Genomic DNA, 24,477 nt, shown 5'->3' on the forward strand with positions numbered 1-24,477 from the left:
TTTCTCCCTCCCGCTGCACCGCCGCCCTCAGGCCGCGCAATGATTGGGCGACAGGCAGCCCGGCGCGCCGCGCCATTGGCCAGTCGCAGGGCCCGGGGCGGGACACACCCACCGGCTTCCCGATGGCGGGGTTAGGTTGGACCGGGTTGGGGGGGGGGGGGACGGTATGGGGCGGGGTAGGTTCCCGAGGCCTGGGCCTCCTGGAGGGCGGGAAGGCCCCGCACGCAGGGGATGGGGACGCGGCGGGATGGGCGCGGCGGGGTAGCACGCACCAGGTTCTCCACGGCCGCACGCTCCAGGAACTTCTGCGCCGCTTCCAGCTCCAGCCGATCTGGGGGGAGGAAAGTGGGAGACGGAGCGGGGTCAGAGGGGCCGGGCTCCCCTCCCCCACCCCAATCACCTCAGCCCGACCCCCGGCTCCTGCGTCCTACCGGGAGACACGGTCTTCTCGAGGATGGTGATCAGCTCCATGGCGGAGGTGGCGGCGGCGGCGACTCCTCCTAAGACGACGGCCCGGCCTTTCGGGCGGCGGCTCGAACTGGGGATGGGGGTTGGGGGTCGGGTGGGAAGGGAGGGTGGGGTGGGGGGCGGGGGTCACCACAAGCCCATTCACCGGCTCTTTCTGGGTAGTCGCTCCAGCTCCCCTTAGTCTCTTCTTCTCTTACTTCCTCCCTCCGAATGGGCTGCTGGCAGCGGGGGAGGGACCCCGGGGGCAGCTCAGAGCGCGCTGGTGCTCGGGAGGCGGAGGGAGAAAGAAGGAAGAGAAGCTGTGAGTGAGAGGCGGCGCGCAGGGAGGGAGCGAGGGCGGGAGGAAGGCGGAGGGATATTCGGGCCGGACCTCGCCGCGGCGGCGCCGCGCTCCACGGCGATTGGCCGCTGTTCTGGCCACGCGGAATCCCCAATTGGCCAGGCGCTCAGCGTCGAAAGGCCGCCTTTCGCCCATTCGCCTGCTGGTTTCAAGGCCCGGGGTGGCTGGGCGGGCAGGGGAATGGAGCGCCCTAATTGGCCGAGGGGAGGGAGATTGGGATGGGGCCGGAGAGAGCCCACCGCTGATTGGGTGGGCTTGGTAAAGGCCTTGAGCTCAGACCGGCTGAGCGCCGAGGAGGGTGGACCGAAGGCACGACTCGGAGCCTGCGCGATTGGCTGGGATAGTGGGCGTTGATAGGATAGGGTGCCTGGGAGAACTGGGGAGAGGAGTTCGGGGTCGGGGCGCGGGAAGGCGGGAGGCGCCCGGCTGCCCTAGGAGCCCGGCGCGGGGCACGATGGGACGCCCCCGGGAAGAGGCGGAGCTGGGTTCGACCGCTGGGGCTGCGGTTGGGTAAGCGCCGTCGCTCCGAGGGGCGTGTTGAGCGAGGCTTTCGCGGGCGTGAGCGGGGGAGGGGGGACCGTTGAAGTCCTGCGCCGCGCCCGCAGGAAGCTGCTTTAATGGCTAGGTCGGCTTGGCTGGGACGGATCCGTAAGGCCATGTGGCTCCACTTGAAATGTGTAGATGTGGAAACTGAAGCCCAGAGAGGGTATGGAACTTGCCCAAAGTCACACAGCCGGTTAGTGGCTTGGTAAGGAATGGGTTCAGGAGCCTAGAGGGTATGGAACTTGTCCAAGGTCGTACAGCTGGTTAGTGGCTTGATAAGCTCAAGCTCTCCTGACTGCCGTTGCCCCTATAAGCAGCTTTCTCTCCAAGGAGTCCCCTAGGCCTGCTTATATAGGGCTTGAGACCTGTACTAAGTCTGACTTGCTTAGGGGTGAGCTAAGGGAATCCTACACTTAGACACCCCATCCTTGACAGAATGGAAATGCTTCACCCTGTAAAGGCTCAACCTCGAACCAGAAAGAATGTGTGTACAGGCATAAAGGATCGTGGTTCTTGACCTGTTTTCGTTCTGAACTCCTGAAGAAACTCATGAATGCCTTTTCTTAGCAAAATGCATATAAAGAAAATGTGGGCCGGGTGCGGTGGCTGATGCCTGTAATCCCAGCACTTTGGGAGGCCGAGCGGGGCGGATCACGAGTCAAGAGATGGAGACCATCCTGGCCAACATGGTGAAACCCCGTCTCTACTAAAATACAAAAAAATAGCCCGGCGTGGTGGCGCATGCCTGTAGTCCCAGCTACTCCTGAGGCTGAGGCAGGACAATCTCTTGAACGCTGGAGGCAGAGGTTGCAGTGAGCCGATATCACGCCACTGCAGTCCAGCCTGGCAACAGAGCGAGACTCCCTCTCAAATAAAAGAAAAAAATGTGCATACAGTATCTTGACTTTCTTTGACATTGGTAAGTGGGCTGTAGGTTAAGAATTTCCTAGGCTGGGAGCAGTGGCACAGACCTGTAATCCCAGGACTTTGGGAGGATCGCTTGAGCCCAGGAGTTCAAGACTAAGCTGGACAACGTAGCGAGATCCTGTCTTTTAAAAAACAAAGATTTTTAAAATGATAAAAGTGTAATAATGGGGACGGGTGCAGTCGCTCATGCTTGTAATCCCAGCACTTTGGGAGGCCGGACTTCAGGAGTTCGAGACCAGTCTGGCCAACATGGTGAAACCCTGTCTCTACTACAAAATACAAAAAAAATACAAAAAAAAAAAAAAAGCTGGCCGAGCATGGTGGCGCACGCCTGTAATCCCAGCTCTTTGGGAGGCTGAGATGGGAGAATCTCTGGAACCCGGGAGGTGGAGGCTGCAGTGAGCCGAGACTTCACTACTGCACTCCAGCCTGGGCGACAGTAAGACTCTCAAAAAAAATAAAAAATAAATGGGAACAAAGAATTTCTTGAATTGTTTCGTTTTCACAGTACTGGTGTAGGGGTAATTTGATGTAGCAGTTCATAGAGCTCTTTAACATATGACTTGAGCTTGTGAGGTAATTGCCCTGCACTAGCCACACTGGGAAAACCTAGGAGGAAGTCTGACTTTGCTGAAGGGTTTCACAAAGAATTGGGAAAGCTTGGCGAACTCTTTGTTAAGACAGGAAGAAATGGTCTTTCTCTGCTAGAGATATCTTTGCAGTTTTGAAGCTAAAAATGTAGGGACACCGTTCCTCATACCATACTGTGACTAGTGGATTTCCCATGGCTTAGCAGTTCCCTAACCCCAGCCTTTTGCTTCATCTATTAACTGTGGAAGAACTGCTCTGTGTAACTTTGTTATAAATCAGTGAAGATTGGGCGGGGCGTGGTGGGTCACGCCTGTAATCCCAGCACTTTGGGAGGCTGAGGTGGGCAGATCACCTGAGGTCAGGAGTTAGAGACCAGCTTGGCCAACACGGTGAAACCCTGTCTCTACTAAAATACAAAATTAGCCGGGCGTGGTGGTGGGCACCTGTAATCAATCGCAGCTACTCAGTAGGCTGAGGCAGGAGAATTGCTTGAACCCGTGAGGCAGAGGTTGTAGTGAGCCAAGATTGCATCACTGCACTCCAGCCTGGGTGACAGAGCAAGACTCCATCTCAAAAAAAAAACCAAAACAAAACACTGCATTCCCGCCTGGATGCCAGGGCAAGACTCTATCTCAAAAAAAAAAAAAAAGAAATCAATGAAGATTTGCCATGCATGGTGGCTCACGCCTGTAATCATAGTACTTTGGGAGGCTGAGGCTGGAGGATCACTTGAGCCCAGGAGTTTGAGGCCAGCCTGGCCAACATGGTGAAACCCTGTCTGTACTAAAAATACAAAAATTAGCCGGGTGTGGTGGCGGGAGCCTGTAATCCTAGCTACTCAGGAGGCAGAGGCAGAAAAATCACTTGAACCCAGAAGTCAGAGGTTGCAGTGAGACTGCCCCCCCTCCCCCCTGCAAAAAAGTCAATGAAGATTAAGTAAGATGACATCTCTGAAAATCCTGGAATTGTCCTTACGTGAGTTACCTACACTACAAATTATCCATAATTTGTTTCACTCAGGTTAACTTTCCCCTGCTCTCCAGCAGTTTGCTGGGCTACCTCTGTCTCAACATCAGTCATGATGATACCAGTGAGGGCACATGGATTTTTGAGACAGAGTCTCGCTCTGTCACACGGGCTGGAGTGCAGTGGCGCCATCTCGGCTCACTGCAACCTCCGCCTCCTGGGTTCAAGCAATTCTCCTTTGCCCTTAGAATATAGACAAAACCACTTGCATGTCAGGTAAAGTCTTGTATGGTCTTGCCTCCACTCAACACCAGCTTGACTCAATCCCTTGTTCTCCCAAGTAGCTGGGATTACAGGTGCCCACTACCACATCCAGCTAATTTTTTTTTGTATTTCAGATGGGGTTTCACCACGTTGGCCAGGCTGACTTCAAACTCCTAACTTCAAGTGATCCACCCGCCTCGGCCTCCCAAAGTGCTGGGATTACAGGTGTGATTCACCGCGCCCAACCTATACAATTTTGAAAAAGGCAGGCATGGTGGCATGTACTTCAGGAGGGTGAGGCAGGAGGGTTACTTGAGGTCAGGAGTTCAAGGCTTCAGTGACCTATGATCCTGCACTCCAGCCTGGGTGACAGCTGGACCCTGTGGCTGAAGTAAAATGCTGAGAAAATGAAAGTTTTGCAGCAAAGTTCCAATCGAACATAAAATCCTTACCAAAATCAAAATGAACTGACTTTAGTTGAACTAAAGTTCTGATGATGCTGTTTAGTTCCCATCAAAAGTACATTCAATAAATGCTGGTGAGGTACTGGAGCTTGAGTGATGAGCAGAGACTCCAGAAATTGAGTGCCTGAGTTCCTATCCCAGCTCTTCCACTTCTTAGTTTGTGAGTTAACTTTCCTCAATGTAAAATGGGACTATTAATTGTCCTTACTATGTAGGGACAAATGGGGAGGTCCTAAGTGAGTTAAGACCTGGTGAATGGGCTGAGTGCAGTGGCTCATGCCTATAATCACAGTGCTTTGGGAGGCTGAGGCTGGAGGATCACTTGAGCCCAGGAGTTTGAGGCCAGCCTGGCCAACATGGTGAAACCTCATCTGTACTTAATACAAAAATTAGCTGGGCCTGGTGGCAAGAGCCTATAATCCCAGCTACTTGGGAGGCTGAGGCAGGAGAATCACTTGAACCCAGGAGGTGGAGATTGCAGCAAGCCAAGATCACACCACTGCACTCCAGACTGGGTAACGCAGCTCAAAAAAAAAAAAAAAAAAAAAATATGGCAGCTTTAATTTTAATTTTTTAAAAAGAAAAAATAAAAGACTTGGTGAATGCCAGTTTAGCATGGCTATTATCTACTTACCGTGTATTTTATGCTAAGTGAGTGGTCCTTGGTCTGTTAGGGAAGATAAACTTTAATCATTTTATCTCTCAAACATGTAAAGTTGTAAAAGTGACATATGGCAAGGAAGGTTCCAGTCAGGGAGTTCAGGGAAAGCTTAGCTGAGGAAGGGAAGAGAGTCACTCAGGTGAAGAAGAGAGGAATAGTGTGTATGGAGGCTCTGTGGTGGGAAGGAGCTTGGGGATTACAACTGCAAGAATGCCAGTGTCCCCAAAACAGAGAACAAGGGATTGAGTTGAGCTAGTGTTGAGTGGAAGCAAGACCACAAGACCTTCCCTGCCATGCAAGTGGTTTTGTCTGTATCCTAAGAGCAAAGGGGAGCTATTGAAAGGTTTTAAGAAGGATGGTCATTACAATGTAGAGATTGGATGGGAAGGGGAAAGAGTAGATGCAGGGAGACCAGTTAGGAGGCCATTGCAGTAATCACATAGGACATGATACTTGTGAAAAGGAGAAGGGTGGAAGTAGTGGTGGAAACACAGAGATAGCAAAATTAATTGAGCTTGGTGATTTTTGTTTGTTTGTTTGTTTTGACACAGGATCTCGCTTTGTCAGCCAGGCTAGAGTGCAGTGGCATGAAGAACTTTGTGATTGATTGAAAGAGGAGGGAAGTGTCCACTGGTCCCTACTAGGTTTCTGGCTTGCACTGTGAAATAGGTGGTGGTGCCACTTTGCAGTGTTTCCCAAATGGGAGGAGTTGGTGGCCACATGGTTTAGTAGGGTGGGGAGGATTACACCGAGACTTGAAGTTGCATTTCCTTGAACTATCTATGGATTACATCAGGTTTGTTTTTTTTTAGACAGGGTCTCACACTGTCACCCAAGCCGGAATACAGTAGCGCAATCTCAGCTCACTACAGCCTCCACTACCTCTATTCAAGCTGGGACTACAGGCATGTGCCACCACACCCAGCTAATTTTTGTATTTTTTGTAGAGACATGGTCTTACCACATTGCCCAGGCTGTCTCGAACTCCTGAGCTCAAGCAGTTCACCTGACTCAGCCTCCTAAAGTGCTGAGATTACAGGCGTGAGTTACTGCGCCCAGATGCTTTCTTCTTTCTCAGCTTATCAAAGTAATGTATGTTCCTCACTGTAGAAATTTTGAAAAGGAATTCAGCAGAAACCACCTGCAACCTCAAATTATATCCACCATTAAAATATTGGCATATTTTCCCCAAAATAGTTCTATTTTAAATGGAAACCAAAATATTCCTATGTATCATTTCTTGTTAACTCCAAAAAATGTCCTTTTAATAATTTTATTTGTTTGTTTGTTTATTTATTTATTTTATTTATTGAGACAGGATCTTGCTCTGTTGCCCAGGCTGAAATGCAATGGCATGATCTTGGCTCACTGCAGCCTCAACCTCCCGGGCTCAAACAATCCTCCTGCCTTAGCCTCCCAAAAAGCTGGTACTACAGGTGTGAGCCACTGCACCTGGCTAATTTTGTTCATTTTTTTGTAGAGACAGGGTCTCCCTGTGTTGCCCAGACAGGTCTTAAACTCCTGGGCTCAAGGTGCTCCCAAGATGCTGGGATTATAGACATGAGCCACCTTGCTCCACTGTTTTAAGAATTTTTAATTGACTCAACTCTTTATCAAGTTGCATTGAAAAGATAATATGAATTAAATATATGTGAACTGGCCCCAGTACATTTTCACACTGGTAGTGCAATGCAGAAGTGAAGCCTTTTGACTTAACCTTTATAAAAGGTACCTACTGGCCGGCCGGGCGCGGTGGCTCAAGCCCGTAATCCTGGCACTTTGGGAGGCCGAGACAGGCGGATCACGAGGTCAGGAGATCGAGACCATCCTGGCTAACACGGTGAAACCCCGTCTCTACTAAAAAAATACAAAAAACTAGCCGGGCGAGGTGGCGGGTGCCTGTAGTCCCAGTTACTCGGGAGGCTGAGGCAGGAGAATGGCGTGAACCCGGGAGGCGGAGCTTGCAGTGAGCTGAGATCCGGCCGCTGCACTCCAGCCTGGGCGGCAGAGCGAGACTCCGTCTCAAAAAAAAAAAAGGTACCTTCTGGTAGAATAAGCTAAAAGTTGCAAATCATTGAAGTATGTCCACTGGGTCCCAAAACTGGAAGTTCACTGAGGCCTGTCTTCCGGGCCAGGTGTCACAGGGAATCCTGTACTCTGGCCCAGGGCTCTTCTTCTTTTCTGTTTTTATCTTTTTATATGTATAATTGCATAATGCTCTATTTTGATTATCTGCTTTGTACAATTTGTATGTATGCATGTATCTTTTGTCCTGAGTTAGACTATGACTCAGGGTTTCTCAACCTTGATTATTTTGGACAACATAATTATTTTTTTTGCAGGGGCGGGGGTGGTGGTGGCAGGAAACCGAGTCTCACTCTTGTTCAGACTGGAGTGCTGTGGCGTGATCTTGGCTCGCTGTGACCTCTGCCTCCCAGTAGCTGGGTAACCTCCTGAGTAGCTGGGATTACAGGCATGCACCACCACACCTGGCTAATTCTTTATTTTTTGTAGAGATGGGGTTTTGCTGTGTTGCCCAGGCTTGTCTCGAACTCCTGGCCTCAAGTGATCCACCCGCCTCGGTTTCCCAAAGTGCTGGGATTACAGGCGTGAGCCACTGTGCCTGCCCTCACATTATTATTTGCGGGGAAGTTGCCCTGTGCATTTCAGAATGTTTAGCAGCATTTCTGGCCCCTGCCCACTAAGTTCCACTAGCTCCTCTCCCACCAAATCATGGTGGGACAATCAAAAAAGTCTCCAGATGTTACAGAATATATCTCCTAGGAAGGGAGTAAATCCCTCACAAACCCTCCCCACAATTGAGAACCACATTTATAGCTCCTCGAGGTTAGAAGCCATGTCATATAAATTCCTGTGTTCCCTACCTAGCACATAGTAAGCATTTTTATTGTCCAAACAATATCATTGCTTCATGGAAATAATAGCTTTTTTTTTTTTTTGAGACCGAGTTTCACTCTTATTGCCCAGGCTGGAGTGCAATGACGTGATCTTGGCTCACCGCAGCCTCCACCTGCTGGGTTCAAGTGATTCTTCTGCCTCAGCCTCCCGAGTAGCTGAGATTACAGGCATGCGCCACCATGCCCGGCTAATTTTTTTGTATTTTTAGTAGAGACGTGGTTTCTCCGTGTTGGTCAGACTGGTCTCGAACTCCCAAAGTCAGGTGATCCTCCCGCCTCAGCTTCCCGAAGTGCTGGGATTACAGGCGTGAGCCACTGCACCCAGACCCCCTTTTTTTTTCTTTTTGAGACAGTGTCTTGCTCTGTCACCCAGGCTGGAGTGCAGTGACGTGATCCTACTGTAACCTTGAACTTCCTGCTCAAGTGATCCTCCTAACTTAGCCTCCTCAGTAGCTGGGACTACAGGTGTGTGCCACCACACCTGGCTAATTTTTGTGTGTGTGTGTTGGGGGGTATTTTTTGTAGAAATGGGGTTTTGTCATGTTGCCCAGGCTGATCTCAAACTCCTAGGCTTAAGTGAACCTCCCACCTCCCAGAGTGCTAGTATTATAGGCATGAGCCACTGCAGGCAGCCTAATGTCTTTAAAACACATACTCTTTGTATTGTTCAAGGCTCTTTACATATAGTGACTCATTTAATCCTCCCAGCAACCCTCCGAGATAGGTCCTCCTATTGTACCTTTTTTACAGTCAGGAAACTAAGACTTGGCTGGGTGTGGTGACTCATGCCTGTAATCCTAGCACTTTGGGAGGCCGAGGCGGGTGGATCATGAGGTCAGGAGTTCAAGACCAGTCTGGCCAAGATGATGAAACCCTGTCTCTACTAAAAAATAAAAAAAATTAGCCGGGTGTGGTGGCAGGTGCCTGTAGTGCCAGCTACTCAGGAGGCTGAGGCAGGACAATTGCTTGAACCCAGGAGGTGGAGGTTGCAGTGAGCCGAGATCGTGCCACTGCACTCCAGCCTGGGCGACAGAGCAAGACTCCGTCTCAAAAATAGACAAAAAAAAAAAAAAAAAAAAAAAGAAACTAAGGCTCAAAGAGTTTAGGTTAGTTGCTTAAGGTCACCCAGCTGAGAGAGGTAACACGTGGGATCTGAACACTAGCCCAGGTAGTCTGGCTACAGATTCTGGGCTGTCAACCATTGAGCTATATACTGCTTCTAAATACAAAGAAAAGAATTAACTCATGACAGTGCTTTCAAAAAGCCTCATGTTATCCATCTGCCCACAAAATTTGCATAGACAAACATATGGTAAAAATAAAATTTCCTGGCCAGGCGCAGTGGCTCACGCCTATAATCCTAACACTTTGGGAGGCTGAGGCGGGCGGATCACCTGAGGTCGGGAATTCAAGACCATCCTGACCAACATGGAGAAACCCTGATTCTACTAAAAATACAAAATTAGCTGGGTGTGGTGGCACATGCCTCTAATCCCAGCTACTTGGGAGGCTGAGGCAGGAAAATCACTTGAACCTGGGAGGCGAAGGTTGCCGTGAACCAAGATTGCACCAGTGCACTCTAGCCTGGGCAACAAGAGTGAAACTCCATCTCAAAAAAAAAGAAAAAGAAAAATAAATAAATAAATAAAATTTCCTATTCTGCCACAAAACACAATACAGTATAGCAAAGCATGTTGCAGTGTTGCTGAAATCTTCTAAGTTGTTTGAATGGCTGCATCCTAGTCTATCAAGAGGATAGACAATAAACTAATGTAACCAGTCCCTTGTTATTGGGCATATGGGTTGTTGCCGATATTTTATTCGAAACATAACTGTTTTTGAAATACAATTTATATTCGGTAAAGTGCACCAATTTTAAGAGTACAGTTCAATAAATTTTGACAAATGTATAAACCTGTGCTACCACTACCACAGTCAAGATGTTGACCATCTGATCACGTTTGTTCCTTTCTGTGGTAATGTGCTGGAGCTGGCTAGTACCAGCTCAGGAGAGCCAAATATGTACATCTCTTCCCAAATCTACATTAGTAACATCATGTTAGTAGCTCAAAGTTGGTCATGGTGGGAGTATTTACACCACAGAAAGCAGTAAGTACCACAAATCCAGGCTTTTTCTTTCTGTTTTTGGGAACCAATTTACCAGCACCATGACTTACCCTCCTTTGCAATCAACCCCCTATATCCTACAGCCACAGTCTACTTGTGGACATTATTTTATTTTGTGTTCTTTAGAATTTTATATAAGTAAAATCATGCCATATGTACTCTTTGGTGCTTCTTTTGCTCAGTGTGTTTTTGAAATTAATCACGTTGTTGCGCATAGCAGTAGTTCATCCCTTTTCATCATTTTCCATTGCATGGATGTACCACACATTTATTCATTCATCTGGTGATGGACATTTGGGTTGTTTCCATTTGGGACTACTATAAATAAACTTGTCATAAACATGTATGTGCCAGTCATTGGGTGGACAAGTTTGAATTATTCTTGGAAAAATAACTAGGAGTAGAGTTGCTGGGTCATATGTTAAGCTTATATTTTTATATAAGGAGCTGCTAACCTGTTTTCCAAAGCGGTTTGAGACAGGATTTTGCTATGTTGCCCAGCCTGGAGTGCAGTGGCCTACAGCCTCAACCTCCCCAGCCAATCTTCTCACCTCAACACCCCAAGTAACCGGGACCACTGGTGCATGCCACCACGCCTGGCTAATTTTATTTTTTGTAGAGACAGGGTCTCACTGTGTGGCTCAGGCTAATCTCGAACTCCTGGGCTCAAGTGATCCTCTCACCTTGGCCTCCCAAAGTGCTGGAAATACAGGTACGAGTCAATGTACCCAGCCAGTCTTGTCTTTTTAGTTTTAGACATTCTAGTGGGTGGATGTATAGTGTTATCTCATTGTGTTTATTTTTAAATTGCCTTTATTGTGGTATAACATATTTTTTTTAATGTAGGTTTTAAGTTTCTATGCTAATCTGATCACCATCACAATCAAGATAGTGAACATTTCTGTCACCCCCAAAAGTTCTTGTGTCATTTCCAAACGACTTTCCTCCTCCACCTCCATCTCTAGGCAACCACCAATCTGTCCTCTGTCAGTATAGATTGGATTTGTCTTTTTTTTTTTTTTTCTTTTTTTAGGCAGGGTCTCACTCTGTCACCCAGGCTGGAGTGCAGTGATGCAATCTCGACTCACTGCAACCTCCACTTCCTGGGTCAAGCAGTCCTCCCACCTCAGCCTCCTGAGTAGCTGAAACTATAGGAACGTGCCACCATACCCAGCTAATTTTTGTATTTTTTGTAGAGACAGGGTTTTGCTGTATTACCCAGGCTGATCTCAAATGCTGGACTGAAGTGATCCTTCTGCCTTAGCCTCCCCAAAGTGCCGGAATTACAGACATGAGCCACCACACCTGGCCAGATTTGTCTTTTTTAGACTTTTGTACAGATAGAATCATAAAACACGTAGTATTTTTGTGTCTGTTGTCATTTACTTAGTGTGAGATTCATCCAGTTGTTCCATGTATCAATAGTTTGTTCCTTTTTCTTGCTGAGTAATACTCTGTTGTAGGAATTTGCCAGAATTGGCTTAGTCATTCTTCTGTTTATGGACATTTGGATTGTGTCTGGGGCTACTGTGAATTAATGCTGTTTTGAATGTTTTTGTGTAAGTCTTTGTGTGGACATGTGCTTTATTTTTTTTGAGACGAAGTCTCACTCTGTCACCCAGGCTGGAGTGCAGTAGCGTGGTCTCGGCTCACTGCAACCTCCGCCTTCCAGGTTCAAACAATTCTTCTGCCTTAGCCTCCCAAGTAGTTGGATTACAGGCATGTGCCACTATGCCTAGCTAATTTTTTTTGTATTTTTTTTTTGCAGAGACGGGGTTTCACCATGTTGGCCCAGCTGGTCTTGAACTCCTGACCTCAAGTGATCCACCCACCTCAGCCTCCCAAAGTGCTGGGATTACAGGCATGAGCCACCGTGCCCTGCTTGGACTTATGCTTTTATCTTATTTCCACCTAGGAGTGGAAATGCTAGGTCATATGGTATGCATATATTTATAAGAAACTACCAAACTCTTTTCCAAAGTTGCTGTATTACTGTACATTTCTACCACAGATGTTTGAGAGTTTTAGTTGCTCCACATTCTCATAAACACTTGATATTGTCAGTCTTTTTAATTTTAGCCATTCTAATCGTGGTATTTCATTATAGTTTAAATTTGCATTTCTATGATGACCTAATGAGGTCGATTTTTTTTTTTTTTTTTTTTTAGATGGAGTCTCGCTCTGTCACCCAGGCTGGAGTGCAGTGGTGCGATCTCGGCTCATTGCAAGCTCTGCCTCCTGGGTTCTTGCCATTCTCCTGCCTCAGCCTCCCTAGTAGCTGGGACTACAGGCACACGCCACCACGCCTGGCTAATTTTTTGTATTTTTAGTAGAGACCGGGTTTCACTGCGTTAGCCAGGATGATCTTGATCTCCTGACCTCGTGATCCGTCTGCCTTGGCCTCCCAAAGTGCTGGGATTACAGACGTGAGCCACCACGCCCAGCCAATGATGTTGAACATTTTTTACCAGTCTATTGGCTATTCATATATCTTATGTTGTGAAATATCTGTTTAAATATTTTGCCCATTAAAAAAACTGATCTAGGCTGGGTGCAGTGACTCACATCTGTAATTCCAGCACTTTGGAAGTCCAAGGGGATTGGATCACCTGAGGTAAGGAGTTTGAGACCAGCCTGGCCAACAGGGTGAAACCCCATATCTGTTGAAAATACAAAAATTAGCTGGGGGTGGTGGTACGTGCCTGTAATCCCAGCTACAGTGCCTGAACAGGAAAAAACAAAATCGTTTAGACGACTTTAAACAGAGGATACATATTCTCAGAGATATAACAATGTTGTATCAATGAAATAAGAACAGGTTGTTTTTTAAAAAGAACATTGGAGAATAAAACATCTAAAAAATATGATAACCATTAACTTTAATCAATGAGTTAGAAGATAAAATTGAGAAAATAGCTTTTTAAAAAACCCTAAAAGCTGGAAAATTTTTTTAAGAACTAAAGGTGGCCCAGTAAGACTAATACTCAATTAAGAAGCACTACAGAGGGCCGGGTGTGGTGGCTCACGCCTGTAATCCCAGCACTTTGGGAGGCCGAGGTGGGCACATCACAAGGTCAGGAGTTAAATACCAGCCTCACCAACATGATGAATCCCCATCTCTACTAAAAATACAAGAATTAGCCGGGCATGTTGGTGTGCACCTGTAATCCCAGCTACTTGGGAAGCTGAGGCAGGAGAATTGCTTGAACCTGCAAGGCGGAGGTCACAGTGAGCGGAGACTGCGCCAGTGCACTCCAGCCTGGGTGACAGAGTGAGACTCTGTCTCAAAAAAAAAGAAGCATTACAGTGATACGGAACAACATAGAGAAATGGAGAGAAAACAATCATCAAAGGAAAAATTCAAGAAGTCATCTCAGATCTGAATGGCCTAGATTTCCAAAATGAAAGGCCCAGTGAGTACACAATGTAATGGATGAAAACGTTCATTCAAAGACATATTATCATGCCGTTTCAGATCAATGAGTTAATAGAGGATCCTAAAACAGAAAAAGCAGGTCACATTCAAAGGAACAACGATGAGAATGGCATCATGCTGCTTATTAGCCATGCTGAAGGATAATGTAGGAATGCTTTCCAATGATTTATGATATATAATTTTATAAATTATTTAAATTGTGAATTCAGTAGAGTAAGCATATTTTCAAGGCCAGGTATAGTGGCTCATGCCTGTAATACCAAGCCTTTGGTAAGCCGAAGCTGATGGATCACTTGAGCCTCAGGAGTTCAAGAGCAGCTTGGGCAACATGGTGTAACCCTATCTCTACAGAAAAAAAAAAAAAAAAAAAAAAAAATGGTGTGCGCTTGGACTCCCAGCTACTTGGGAGGCTGCACGTGGAGGTTCACCTGAGCCCAGGGAGATAGAGGCTGCCGTGAGCCATGATCATGCCACTGCACTCCAGCATGGGCGACAGAGTGAGACCCTGTCTCAAAAAAATAAAGCATATTTTCAGATATGTGAAATCTTATTTACTATCCGTGTACCCTTTCTCAGGAAACTACTGGAGGATGTGGTGCACCGGAATAAGAATAAACCAAGAAACAGGAAGACGTGATCCAGGCAACAGGATATTCCAGTATAGGTGAGAAATAAAGTCTCCAGGATGATAATGAAGGGAAATCCTAGGGTGATAGCTGGCCTGGCAGCAGGCCTAGGGAGCAATCAGTAAGGCTAGAGCCAGAGGACAGAAGCCTCCAGGAGGGAGGTACCCAAGAAATAAGATGAAATGAATACAGGAAAAATCTATAGTTTTAGTGAATTATGGAGAATAAATTCATGATTGGTACATAGAAACTAAGCAAATAAATCCCAATTTTGTTTTTATGTATAATTGACTCTATGAAATTTTTTTAACAAAGAAACAAAACATAATCATAGTAGACTAAATTGCCCAGTGGTGAATAATATTTACAGAGGCATAAACGAGTATGTCAATTTCCACCAAGCCCAGCATAACATGGGCTTTCCTCTTTATGGTCCAAGATGGCTACTTCCTTTCCAACCACCCTGCCTGCACTCCAGCCAGCATGAGTCATCTTTGTTCCAGCTATCCTGGGTTTCTTTTGGTTAACTGGGAATTGAATTAATGAAATTCAATTAGTAAATTAAAGCATTAAGTTAATACATGTTTGAATTAAAATATTAGTCTGGGCATGGTGACTCATGCCTCTAGTCCCAGATACTTCAGAGGCTGAGGTGGGAGGATCAGTTAAGCCCGAGAGGTAGAGGCTGCCGTGAGCGACTATTGTGCTACTGCACTCTAGCCTGCATGACAGTGGGCGACCCTGTCTCAAAAAAAAAAAAAGCCAGGCACAGTGGCTCACGCCTGTAATCCCGACATTTTGGGAGGCTGAAGTGGGCAGATCCTTTGAGGTCAGGAGTTTGAGACCAGCCTGGCCAACATGGTGAAACCCTGTCTCTACTAAAAATAGAAAAATTAGCTGGGCATGGTGGTACACACCTGTAGTCCCAGCCACTCAGGAGGCTGAAGCAGGAGAATCTCTTGAACCTGGGAGGTGGAGGCTGCAGTGAGCTGAGATCTTACCACCACATTCCAGCCTGGGTGACACAGCTAGGCTCTGTCTCAAAAAAAAAAAGAGACCCTGTTTCGGGCGGAGTTCGAGAACAGCCTGGCCAACATGGTGAAACCCCGTCTCTACTAAAAATACGAAAATGAGCCGGATGTGGTGGTGGGTACTTGTAATCCCAGCTACTCAGGAGGCTGAGGCAGGAGAATTGCTTGAACCTGGGAGGCGGAGGTTGCAGTGAGCCGAGATCGTGCCATTGCACTCCAGCCTGGGTGACAACAACAAGACTCTGTCTCAAAAAAATAAAATAATATAAATGCATCACTGAGTGTCCAGAACAGCAGGGTTTTGACAGAGGTTCCAGTGATGACTTGTGTGACCTTGGGTAAAGCACCCTCTGGGACTCAGGTCCTTTTATGAAAAATGGGAGGGTGGAAGAGATAATAAAAGCATCAACCACAGTGCAGCTCACAGGGATGTGGCAGTGCTGTGTAAGTGACTGAATGCTATGTAACCAGCTCAGCCTCCTGAGTAGCTGGTACCACAGACACGCACCACCATGCCCGCCTAATTTTTTTTTGAAACAGAGTCTCACTTTGTCACCCAGGCTGGAGTACAGTGGCATGATCTCAGCTCACTCCAACCTCCACCTCCTGGGTTCAAGCAGTTCTCCTGCCTCTGCCTCCCAAGTAGCTGAGACTACAGGTGTGTGCTACCACTTCTGGCTAATTTTTTGTATTTTTAGTAGAGACGGGGTTTCACCATGTTGGCCAGGATGGCCTTAAACTCCTGACCTCAGATGATCCACCCACCTCCACCTCCCCATTGCTGGGATTACAGGCTGAGCCACCACGCCCGGCCAACCCTGTGGCTCATTTTTAAATTATCTGCAGAGATGAGGTTGTGCTCTGTTGCCCAGGTTGTTCTTGAACTCCTGGGCTCAAGCAAGGAATCATCCCGCCTTGGCCTCCCAAAGTGCTGGGATTGCAGGCATGAGCTGCTGTGCTTGGTGGTGATTTTTCAAGAAAAGCTGGTAATCTGGATTTTTATTTAAAATCCCTCGATTTTTAAAAGCTGGAATGGAAATTTTCAAGCAGATTGAGGATTTTTGGCCTTCCCACATGCTGGCCACATGAGAAAATAAAATAAAAAATAAAATTTCAAAAAGACTTTTAAAGCATTGTGTAGGTCAAGAAAAAAAATGCAAGTTTGCAACCTCTGGGGTGCAGTACTATAGAATATTTAGAGTAGTCAGTGTCCTCCCTGGGGAAGAACTGTGTCTTGTTTGTTCTACTCAGAGCTAGCAAGAGGGTTGTGGTAATGGTAAATCACATGCCTATCTGGGCAGAAGCTCTGCCCTCCTATCCTTGGGCAATGTTTCATATTTTGCAGGCAGAGAGGAAATGGTCTAAAATGAACCATTATGTTTCTCCATGATGGCATGTCAGGGCTGATCAGATTGGAGAGGTAAACTCCAGGTTTCTCATCCATTCTATGAAATTTGACTACTGGTTGTGCCTACTACTCGAAACCATTGTAAGAATAAAATATCACATATTTGGAAATAGGTAGAATTTTCCCTAAAGTGTAATAAAGCAGGTACCAATTGGGATAATGATTTTGCCATGAACAGCTCAGAGGAGTGTAACATTTCTGGAATGATGGCAGCTTCTATAAAGCTGAGCTAGGACCACCCTGGCTAACTTGGTGAAACTCCATTTCTACTAAAAATACAAAAATTAGCTGGATGTGGTGGCACATGCCTGTAGTCCCAGCTACTCAGGAGACTGAGGCAGAAGAATTGCTTGAACCCAGGAGGTGGAGGTTGCAGTGAGCAGAGATCGCACCACTGCACTCCAGCCTGGGCAATAGAGTTAGACTCTGTCAAAAAAAAAAAAAAAAAAAAAGCTGGGCTTAAACTTTGGCTATAAGAAATCAACAGGTGGCCGGGCGCAGTGGCTCACACCTGTAATCCTGACACTTTGGGAGGCCGAGGCAGGTGGATCACGAGGTCAGGAGATGGAGACCATCCTGACTAACACAGTGAAATCCCATCTCTACTAAAATTACAAAAAATTAGCTGGGCGTGGTGGCGTACCCATGTAGTCACAGCTACTCGGGAGGCTAAGGCAGAAGAAATTGCTTGAACCCGGGAGGCAGAGGTTGCAGTGAGCTGAGATCACACCACCACATCAGCCTGTGCGACAGAGTGAGACTCTGTCTTTTTGAGACAGAGTCTGGCTCTGTCAGCTTCAGGCTGAGTGCAGTGGCTGATCTCAGCTCACTGCAAGCTCGCCCCCGGGTTCCCACATTCTCCTGCCTCAGCCTCCCAGTAGTTAGGGGACTACAGGCTGCTCACACCAGCCTGCCTAATTTTTGTATTTTAGTAGAGACGGGGTTTCACCGTGTCAGCCAGGATGGTCTCGATCTCCTGACCTCGTGATCCGCCCGTCTCGGCCTCCCAAAGTGCTGGGATTACAGGCTTGAGCCACCGCGCCCGGCCTGACTCTGTCTTAAAAAAAGAAAAAATAAAGAAATCAAGAGGCAAGAATGCTTTGGTGATTCTGCTCTGGTGGGTTTGAGAAGGAGGCAGGATGATCTTTTCTGGAAGCGGTGTCGGGGAGTTGGTGTAGAGCTGAGAAATCTACATTGCCATAAATGGTGTGATCCTGCTCCAAACAGCTGCATTCACCCCCAGGCTTCATAAGCCTCATACTGGAAGTTCCAACTGAAATAAACTTATGACCTTTCCATCAGTTCCCTGGAGTAGGTCAGGGTTTTAGAGGGTATTTCATATTCCCATTATAAGGAGATTTGAACTCTTGGGTTCTATTAAGAAAGCAGCACAACTTACTATTACCGACAATATAATCTTAGTAGTATTCCTATAATGCTTTATAACTTAAAAAGACCTTTTATTTGTATTATTCTCGTTTTGCTCCCCGGTAACTATGAGATAACTGTTATTATTCCCACTTTACAGGTAAGGAATCTGATGCTCTCCCTTTGTTCCTTAGTTAGAGTTCTGAGTATTTTTACTTTTTTCAGAGAATGGAGGCACACTATGTTTCCTAGGCTGGTCCTGAACTCCTGGGCTCAGGTGATCCTTCCACCTTTGCCTCTCTTAAGTGCTGGGAGTACAGATGTGAGCCACCATGCCTGGCCGAGTTCTGAATCTTTAACAAGGCCCAAGTTCTTGCCAGCCTGGCTCTAGTCTGTCTCTCCAAACCCCTCTTGTACCACTTTCCCAAGAGCTTTCTGTTCTCCTTTCTTTTTTTTCCTCAGTTTTTTTTTTTTTTTTTTTTTTTTTTTTGGAGACAGTCTCGCTCTTGTCACCCAGGTTGAAGTGCAATGGCACTATCTAGGCTCACTGCAATCTCTGCCTCCCAGATTCAAGTGATTCTTGTACCTCAGTCTCTAGAGGAGCTGGAATTACAGACGTGCACCACCACGCCTGGCTAATTTTTTTGTATTTTTGGTAGAGACGGGGTTTTACTGTTTTGGCCAGGCTAGTCTCAAAACTCCTGACCTTGGGCGATCTGTCTGCCTTGGCCTCCTAAAGTGCTGAGATTACAGGCGTGAGCCACTGCGCCTGGCTGAGTCTCCTTTTTTATTTATTTATTTTTTTGAGATGGAATCTCACTCTGTCACCAGACTGGAGTGCAGTGGTGCGATCTCAGCTCACTGCAACCTCTGCCTGCTGGGTTCAAGCGATTCTCCTGTCTCAGCCTCCCGAGAAGCTGGGACTGCAGACGTGCACCACCATGCCCAGCTAATTTTTGTATTTTTGGTAGAGACAGGGTTTCACCATGTTGGCTGGGATGGTCTCGATCTCTTGACCTCATGATCCACTTGCCTCAGCCCCTCAAAGTGCTGGGATTACAGGTGTGAGCCACCGCACTCGGCCAGGAACCCTGTTTTTGAGACAGGGTCTTGCTCAGTCACCCAGGCTAGAGTGCAGTGACTGGACCACATCTCACATACCTCAACTTCCTGGACTCATGCGATCCTTCCACCTCAGCCTCCCAAGTAGTTGGGACTATGGGCACATGCCACCATGCCTAGCTAATTTTTTTTTTTTTTAAGTAGATACTGGGTCTCACTATGTTACCTAGGTTGGTCTTGAACTCCTGGGCTTAAGCGATCCTCCCATCTCAGCCTGACAAAGTGCTGGGATCACAGGTGTGAGCTACTGCACCCGGCCCATCTTGGATTTCTTTTGCTTTTTTTTTTTTTTTTCTGAGATGGAGTTTCGCTCTTGTTGCCCAGGCTGGAGTGCAATGGCACCATCTCGGTTCACTGCAACCTCCACCTCCCAGGTACAAGTGATTCTCCTGCCTCAGCCTCCTGAGTAGCTGGGATTACAGCCACCTGCCACCATGCCTGTCTAATTTTTTGTATTTTTAGTAAAGACGGGTTTTACCATGTTGGCTGGTCTCGAACTCCTGACCTCGGGTGATGTGCCCACCTCGGCCTCCCAAAGTGCTGGGATTACAGGCATGAGCCACCGTGCCTAGCCCTCTTTTGCTTTCTTAAATAGGTCTGCTTCCTTCTTCTTTTTTTTTGTTTTTTGAGACGAAGTCTCGTTCAGTCGCACAGGCTGGAGTGCAGTGGTGCGATCTCAGCTCACTGCAAGCTCTGCCTCCTGGGTTCACGCCATTCTCCTGCCTCAGCCTCCCGAGTAGCTGGCACTACAGGCGCCTGCCGCCACACCTGGCTAATTTTTTGCATTTTTTTTAGCAGAGATGGGATTTCACCATGTTAGTCAGGATGGTCTCGATCTCCTGACCTCATGATCCACCCGCCTCGGCCTCCCAAAGTGCTGGGATTACAGGTGTGAGCCACCGCGCCCGGCCACGTCTGCTTCCTTCTAACTACAGGCCCGTTGCACATGCTGTTTCTTCTGCTACTAATACTTTTTCTCTCCTCTTTGCCTGGCAACTACTCATCTTTCAGGTTTCAGTTTAACGTTTTTCCAGTGAGACTTTCCTGAACCTTCAGGCTACTTTGGACTGTCTGGTATAGCACACTGAACTTCCCACTCCAGAGTTGGCACGCTTAAAATTACTCATTCGATATCCCTTGTCCCTGCTAGATCATAAGCTCCATTAGGGCAGAGACCAAGTCTATCTTATTTGATACTGTAGCCTCAATGTCTAATATAATAGGCATTTCCTTCTGCAGTAAAAGCTTTTGCAACTACTGTCTGCTATCTGAATCCCGTAGCCATTGAACAAAACCATCAGAACCTTGCCTTGAATACTGCACTCAGGTTTAATGTTGTGGGGTTTTTCTGACAAGGTTCTTGTGATAACCAAGGTCTTCTGACCAGTGGCCAAAATGCACACCTGTCACATCAAATAGCAGCCTGTGAGGCTGGAGCACAGTGCCCCTGTATTATTTGATAATGACTAGAAAAGGCCAGTCCCCTTCTCACCAGCCTTCTGTGATGCTTACATACCAATGAGAACCTTTGCCCAGCATCTTACTGGGGATGGCTAAGGTTGGATCCTAAAGAACAGGAACATTTAAAGCTACCTAGATTTTTCCTATCTCAGGTCTTTCCTGGGTTTAGTGCACACTTGGGTCATTTCTGGATGGGTGGCACATTTGTTTTATTTGTTGGAAGCAGTGAAGTGTCACCAAGTTAATGGGGGCAACCAAGCCTAGGAGTCAGGGCAACACAGTTGCTCAGGCTGGCGTGACAAGCATCAGCAGGTAAGCAAGCCCCAGTGGGAGGAATGCATGGCCTCATTTCAACAGTGTCAGCAAGCTGAGGTCCCTGCACATTGGGAACCTATGAGAAGAGCACCCTCACCCCGCTTTTTTTCAAACCAGCCACATCTCTCTTTACTAAAATCTTTCTGAAATTCATCATCATATAACTTTTTGAATCTAGTTAATGGTGATATTAACCAAAATTTGTAGCTCAACACCCAGGCAATAGTGTATAGGATTGCAAGTGTTAGTTCCAAAAATAGTGCAGTTCACATCTCCAGCGAGGAAAGAACATTGAGTGAATTCATTACATGAGCAACTTAAACTAATTGAGCCAGGAACTTAAAGTCACATTCTTCAAATGTGTACACTCCACAAAACTGGCATTTAACATCAGGAAGTCAGGCTGGAAAACATTCATGAACCAGTGACTCTAAACAAGGAAGAAACACTTCTCAAGGTATGCATTTGCCAGCTTGTTACTTTGTTCACCAGTAGTCTTTAGTGATTAGCTTCATGTCTTAGGACATGGGTGGCAGCTCTGAGCATGGCACATTTAGCTTCATACAGCAAAGACTGAAAACACGTGGCTCTGGTTACATGGTCGGACAAGTGAAGGAGGCACAGCCTATCTTCATTACTGAAAATACACAAAATGCATAGAGTATAAAACCGTAGATGAGTTTGTAAGAAGAGAGTCACTTTTTTCCCTTCAATTTTTGGAAAATGAATACGACATGTATTACATTCATGAAAAATAAAATTTTAAATGAATAGTGGTTAGTGATATACTGTTCTTAGATGAACAGCAGTTGGTTACAAGATTAGTAGAAATGTAGCTTTTTTGTTTTTTTGGAGACAGGGTCTCACTCTGTTGCCCAGGCTCTGTAGTGCAGTGGCACAAACACGGCTCACTGCAGCCTCCACCTCTTGGACTCAAGCGATCCCCCAACCTCAGCCTTCTAAGCAGTTGGGGCTACAGGTGTGTGCTACCACACCCAGTTAATTTTTCAAATTTTTTGTAGAGACAGAGTTTCACCATGTTTCCCAGGCTGTTACTTTCAGTGATACACAAAAAAATACACTTGCATATACGAGATGTAGCTCAGGGTGGTCCAACAGAACTTTCCTAAGTGATGAATATGATTTATATCTGTGCTGTCCAATACAGTAGCCACTAGCCTTATGTGGCTGCTGCACAGTTGATATATGGCTAGTTCAACCAAGCAACTTTTTTTTTTGGAGACAGAGTCTTGCCCTGTTGCCCAGGTTGGAGTGCAGTGGCGTGGAGTGCAGTCTCCACCTCCTGGGCTCAAGCAATTCTCCTGCCTCGGCCTCCCTAGTAGTTGGGATTACAGGCATGTGCCTGGTTACTTTTTGTATTTTTAGTAGAGACGGGTTTCGCCATGTTGGCCAGGCTGGTCTTGAACTCAAGTGATCCACCTGCCTTACCCTCCCAAAGTGCTGGGATTACAGACATGAGCCAGCCCCAAGCAACTTTTTATTTAATTCTAATTAATTTAAATAGCTACATATGGCTAGTAGCTACTGTATTGATCACACAGGTCTTCCATTTGCTGAGAATAAGAAATTAAGAGAAGGCCAGGTTTGGTAGCCAAGAGATCTAAGTCATGTACTATTTCTTTTTTTTTTTTTTTTTTTTTTTTTTTTTGAGATGGAGTCTCACTCTGTCACCCAGGCTGGAGTGCAGTGGCCGGATCTCAGCTCACTGCAAGCTCCGCCTCCCGGGTTTACGCCATTCTCCTGCCTCAGCCTCCCGAGTAGCTGGGACTACAGGCGCCTGCCACCTCGCCTGGCTAAGTTTTTGTATTTTTAGTAGAGACGGGGTTTCACTGTGTTAGCCAGGATGGTCTCGATCTCCTGACCTCGTGATCCGCCCGTCTCGGCCTCCCAAAGTGCTGGGATTACAGGCTTGAGCCACCGCGCCCGGCCCTATTTCATTATTTATCCAGTAGTCTATCTACTCTGTTACTGTTATAAGAATGAATTAAGAGGCCAGGCACGGTGGCTCACACCTGTAATCCCAGCGCTTTGGGAAGCCCAGGCGGGCGGTTCACCTGAGGTCAGGAGTTCAAGACCAGCCTGGCCAGCATGGTGAAACCTCGTGTCTACTAAAAATACAAAAATTAGCCAGACAGGTAGTGCGTGCCTGTAATCCCAGATACCCGAGAGGCTGAGGCAAGAGAATCGCTTGAACCTGGGAGGTGGAGGTTGCAGTGAGCCGAGATCACGCCATTGTACTCCAGCCTGGGCAACAGAGCAAGACTCCATCTCAAAAAAAAATTAACTAAGGCTGGGCAAGATGGCTCATGCCTGTAATCCCAGCAACTTGGGAGGCTGAGGCGGGTGGATCACTTGAGCCTAGGAGTTCGAGACAAGCCTGGGCAACATGGTGAAACCCCACCTCCACAAAATCAACGAATTAAATTGGTGTGGTGGCACACCTGTAGGCCCAGCTACTCAGGAGGCTGAGGTGGGAGGATCCCTTGAGCCCCGAAGTTCAAGGCTGCAGTGAGCCGGGATCGCGCCACTGCACTCCAGCCTGGGTGACAGAGACCATCTCAAGACAAAAAAGAAGAAAACAAAGAACTTCTTTGCACTTGTAGAGGTCACAGTATTAAGTTCATTCTATCACTTCTGTTTACATTCTGACTTACAAGTGCTCTGCTGATAGAAGAGGGAATTGACCTGTTAGAAAAGCAACAGCAATCTCATCCATTCTCATTCATCTCAAATATTTAATTTAAGTGCTTTGTACTTTTTCTTGTAAGTTGTTTCCTTCCATCTCCCTTCTATTATTTTGTATGGTGTTCTTGAGACTTCTCCCACTAACCTAATAGCCATTCCACATACTGATTTTTTCTTCTCCTTATTTTTATTACTGTTACTTTTGTTTGTTCGAGACAGGGTTTTGCTCTGTCACCCAGGATGGAGCGCAGTGGTACCATCATGGCTCACTGTAGCCTCAACTTACTGGGCTCCAGCAATCCTCCTTCCACCTCAGCCTCCTGAGTAGCTGGGACCACAGGCACATACCACTATGCCTGGCTTTTTTGTATTTTGTATAACGAGACGGGGTTTCGTTATGTTGCCCAGGCTGGTCTTGATCTCCTGAGCTCAAGCAATCCACCCACCTCGGCTTCCCAAGTGCTGGGATTACAGGCACGAGCCACCACGCCTGACCCTATTATTGAGACAGGGTCTCACGCTCACTCTCACCCAGCCTGGAATGCAGTGGTGCGATCATAGCTCAGTGCAGCCTCAGCCTCCTGAGTAGCTGGGACTACAGGCACATGCCAACATGCCCAGCTAATTTTTTTACTCTTAGTAGAGACAAAGTTTTACCATGTTGACAAGGCTGGTCTCAATCTCCTGAGCTCAAGTTATCTTCCCGCCTTGGCCTCCCAAAGTGCCGGGATTACA

The 24,477-nt window shown here is 46.9% G+C and overlaps 1 protein-coding gene and 1 long non-coding RNA gene across 2 annotated transcripts in view; one reads left to right on the forward strand and one right to left on the reverse strand.

Moving 5' to 3' along the window:
• Positions 1–805, reverse strand: part of KPNB1 (karyopherin subunit beta 1) — a 34,873-nt gene extending 34,068 nt beyond the window's left edge. The window contains exons 1-2 of the mRNA XM_003912895.5: positions 432–805; positions 273–331 (exon numbers count right to left, since the gene is read on the reverse strand). Of these exons, the coding sequence (XP_003912944.1) occupies positions 273–331; positions 432–471 (99 nt within the window). The 5' untranslated portion in view covers positions 472–805. The remainder of the gene's footprint in view (positions 1–272; positions 332–431) is intronic.
• Positions 806–1,324: 519 nt separating this feature from the next.
• LOC110741620 overlaps positions 1,325–24,477 on the forward strand; it is a 28,290-nt gene continuing 5,137 nt past the window's right edge. The window contains exons 1-2 of the long non-coding RNA XR_002518130.2: positions 1,325–1,556; positions 14,282–14,369. This is a non-coding gene — a long non-coding RNA (uncharacterized LOC110741620). The remainder of the gene's footprint in view (positions 1,557–14,281; positions 14,370–24,477) is intronic.

Source organism: Papio anubis, chromosome 17 (assembly GCF_008728515.1).
Source record: "Papio anubis isolate 15944 chromosome 17, Panubis1.0, whole genome shotgun sequence".
Taxonomy (NCBI): domain Eukaryota; kingdom Metazoa; phylum Chordata; class Mammalia; order Primates; family Cercopithecidae; genus Papio; species Papio anubis.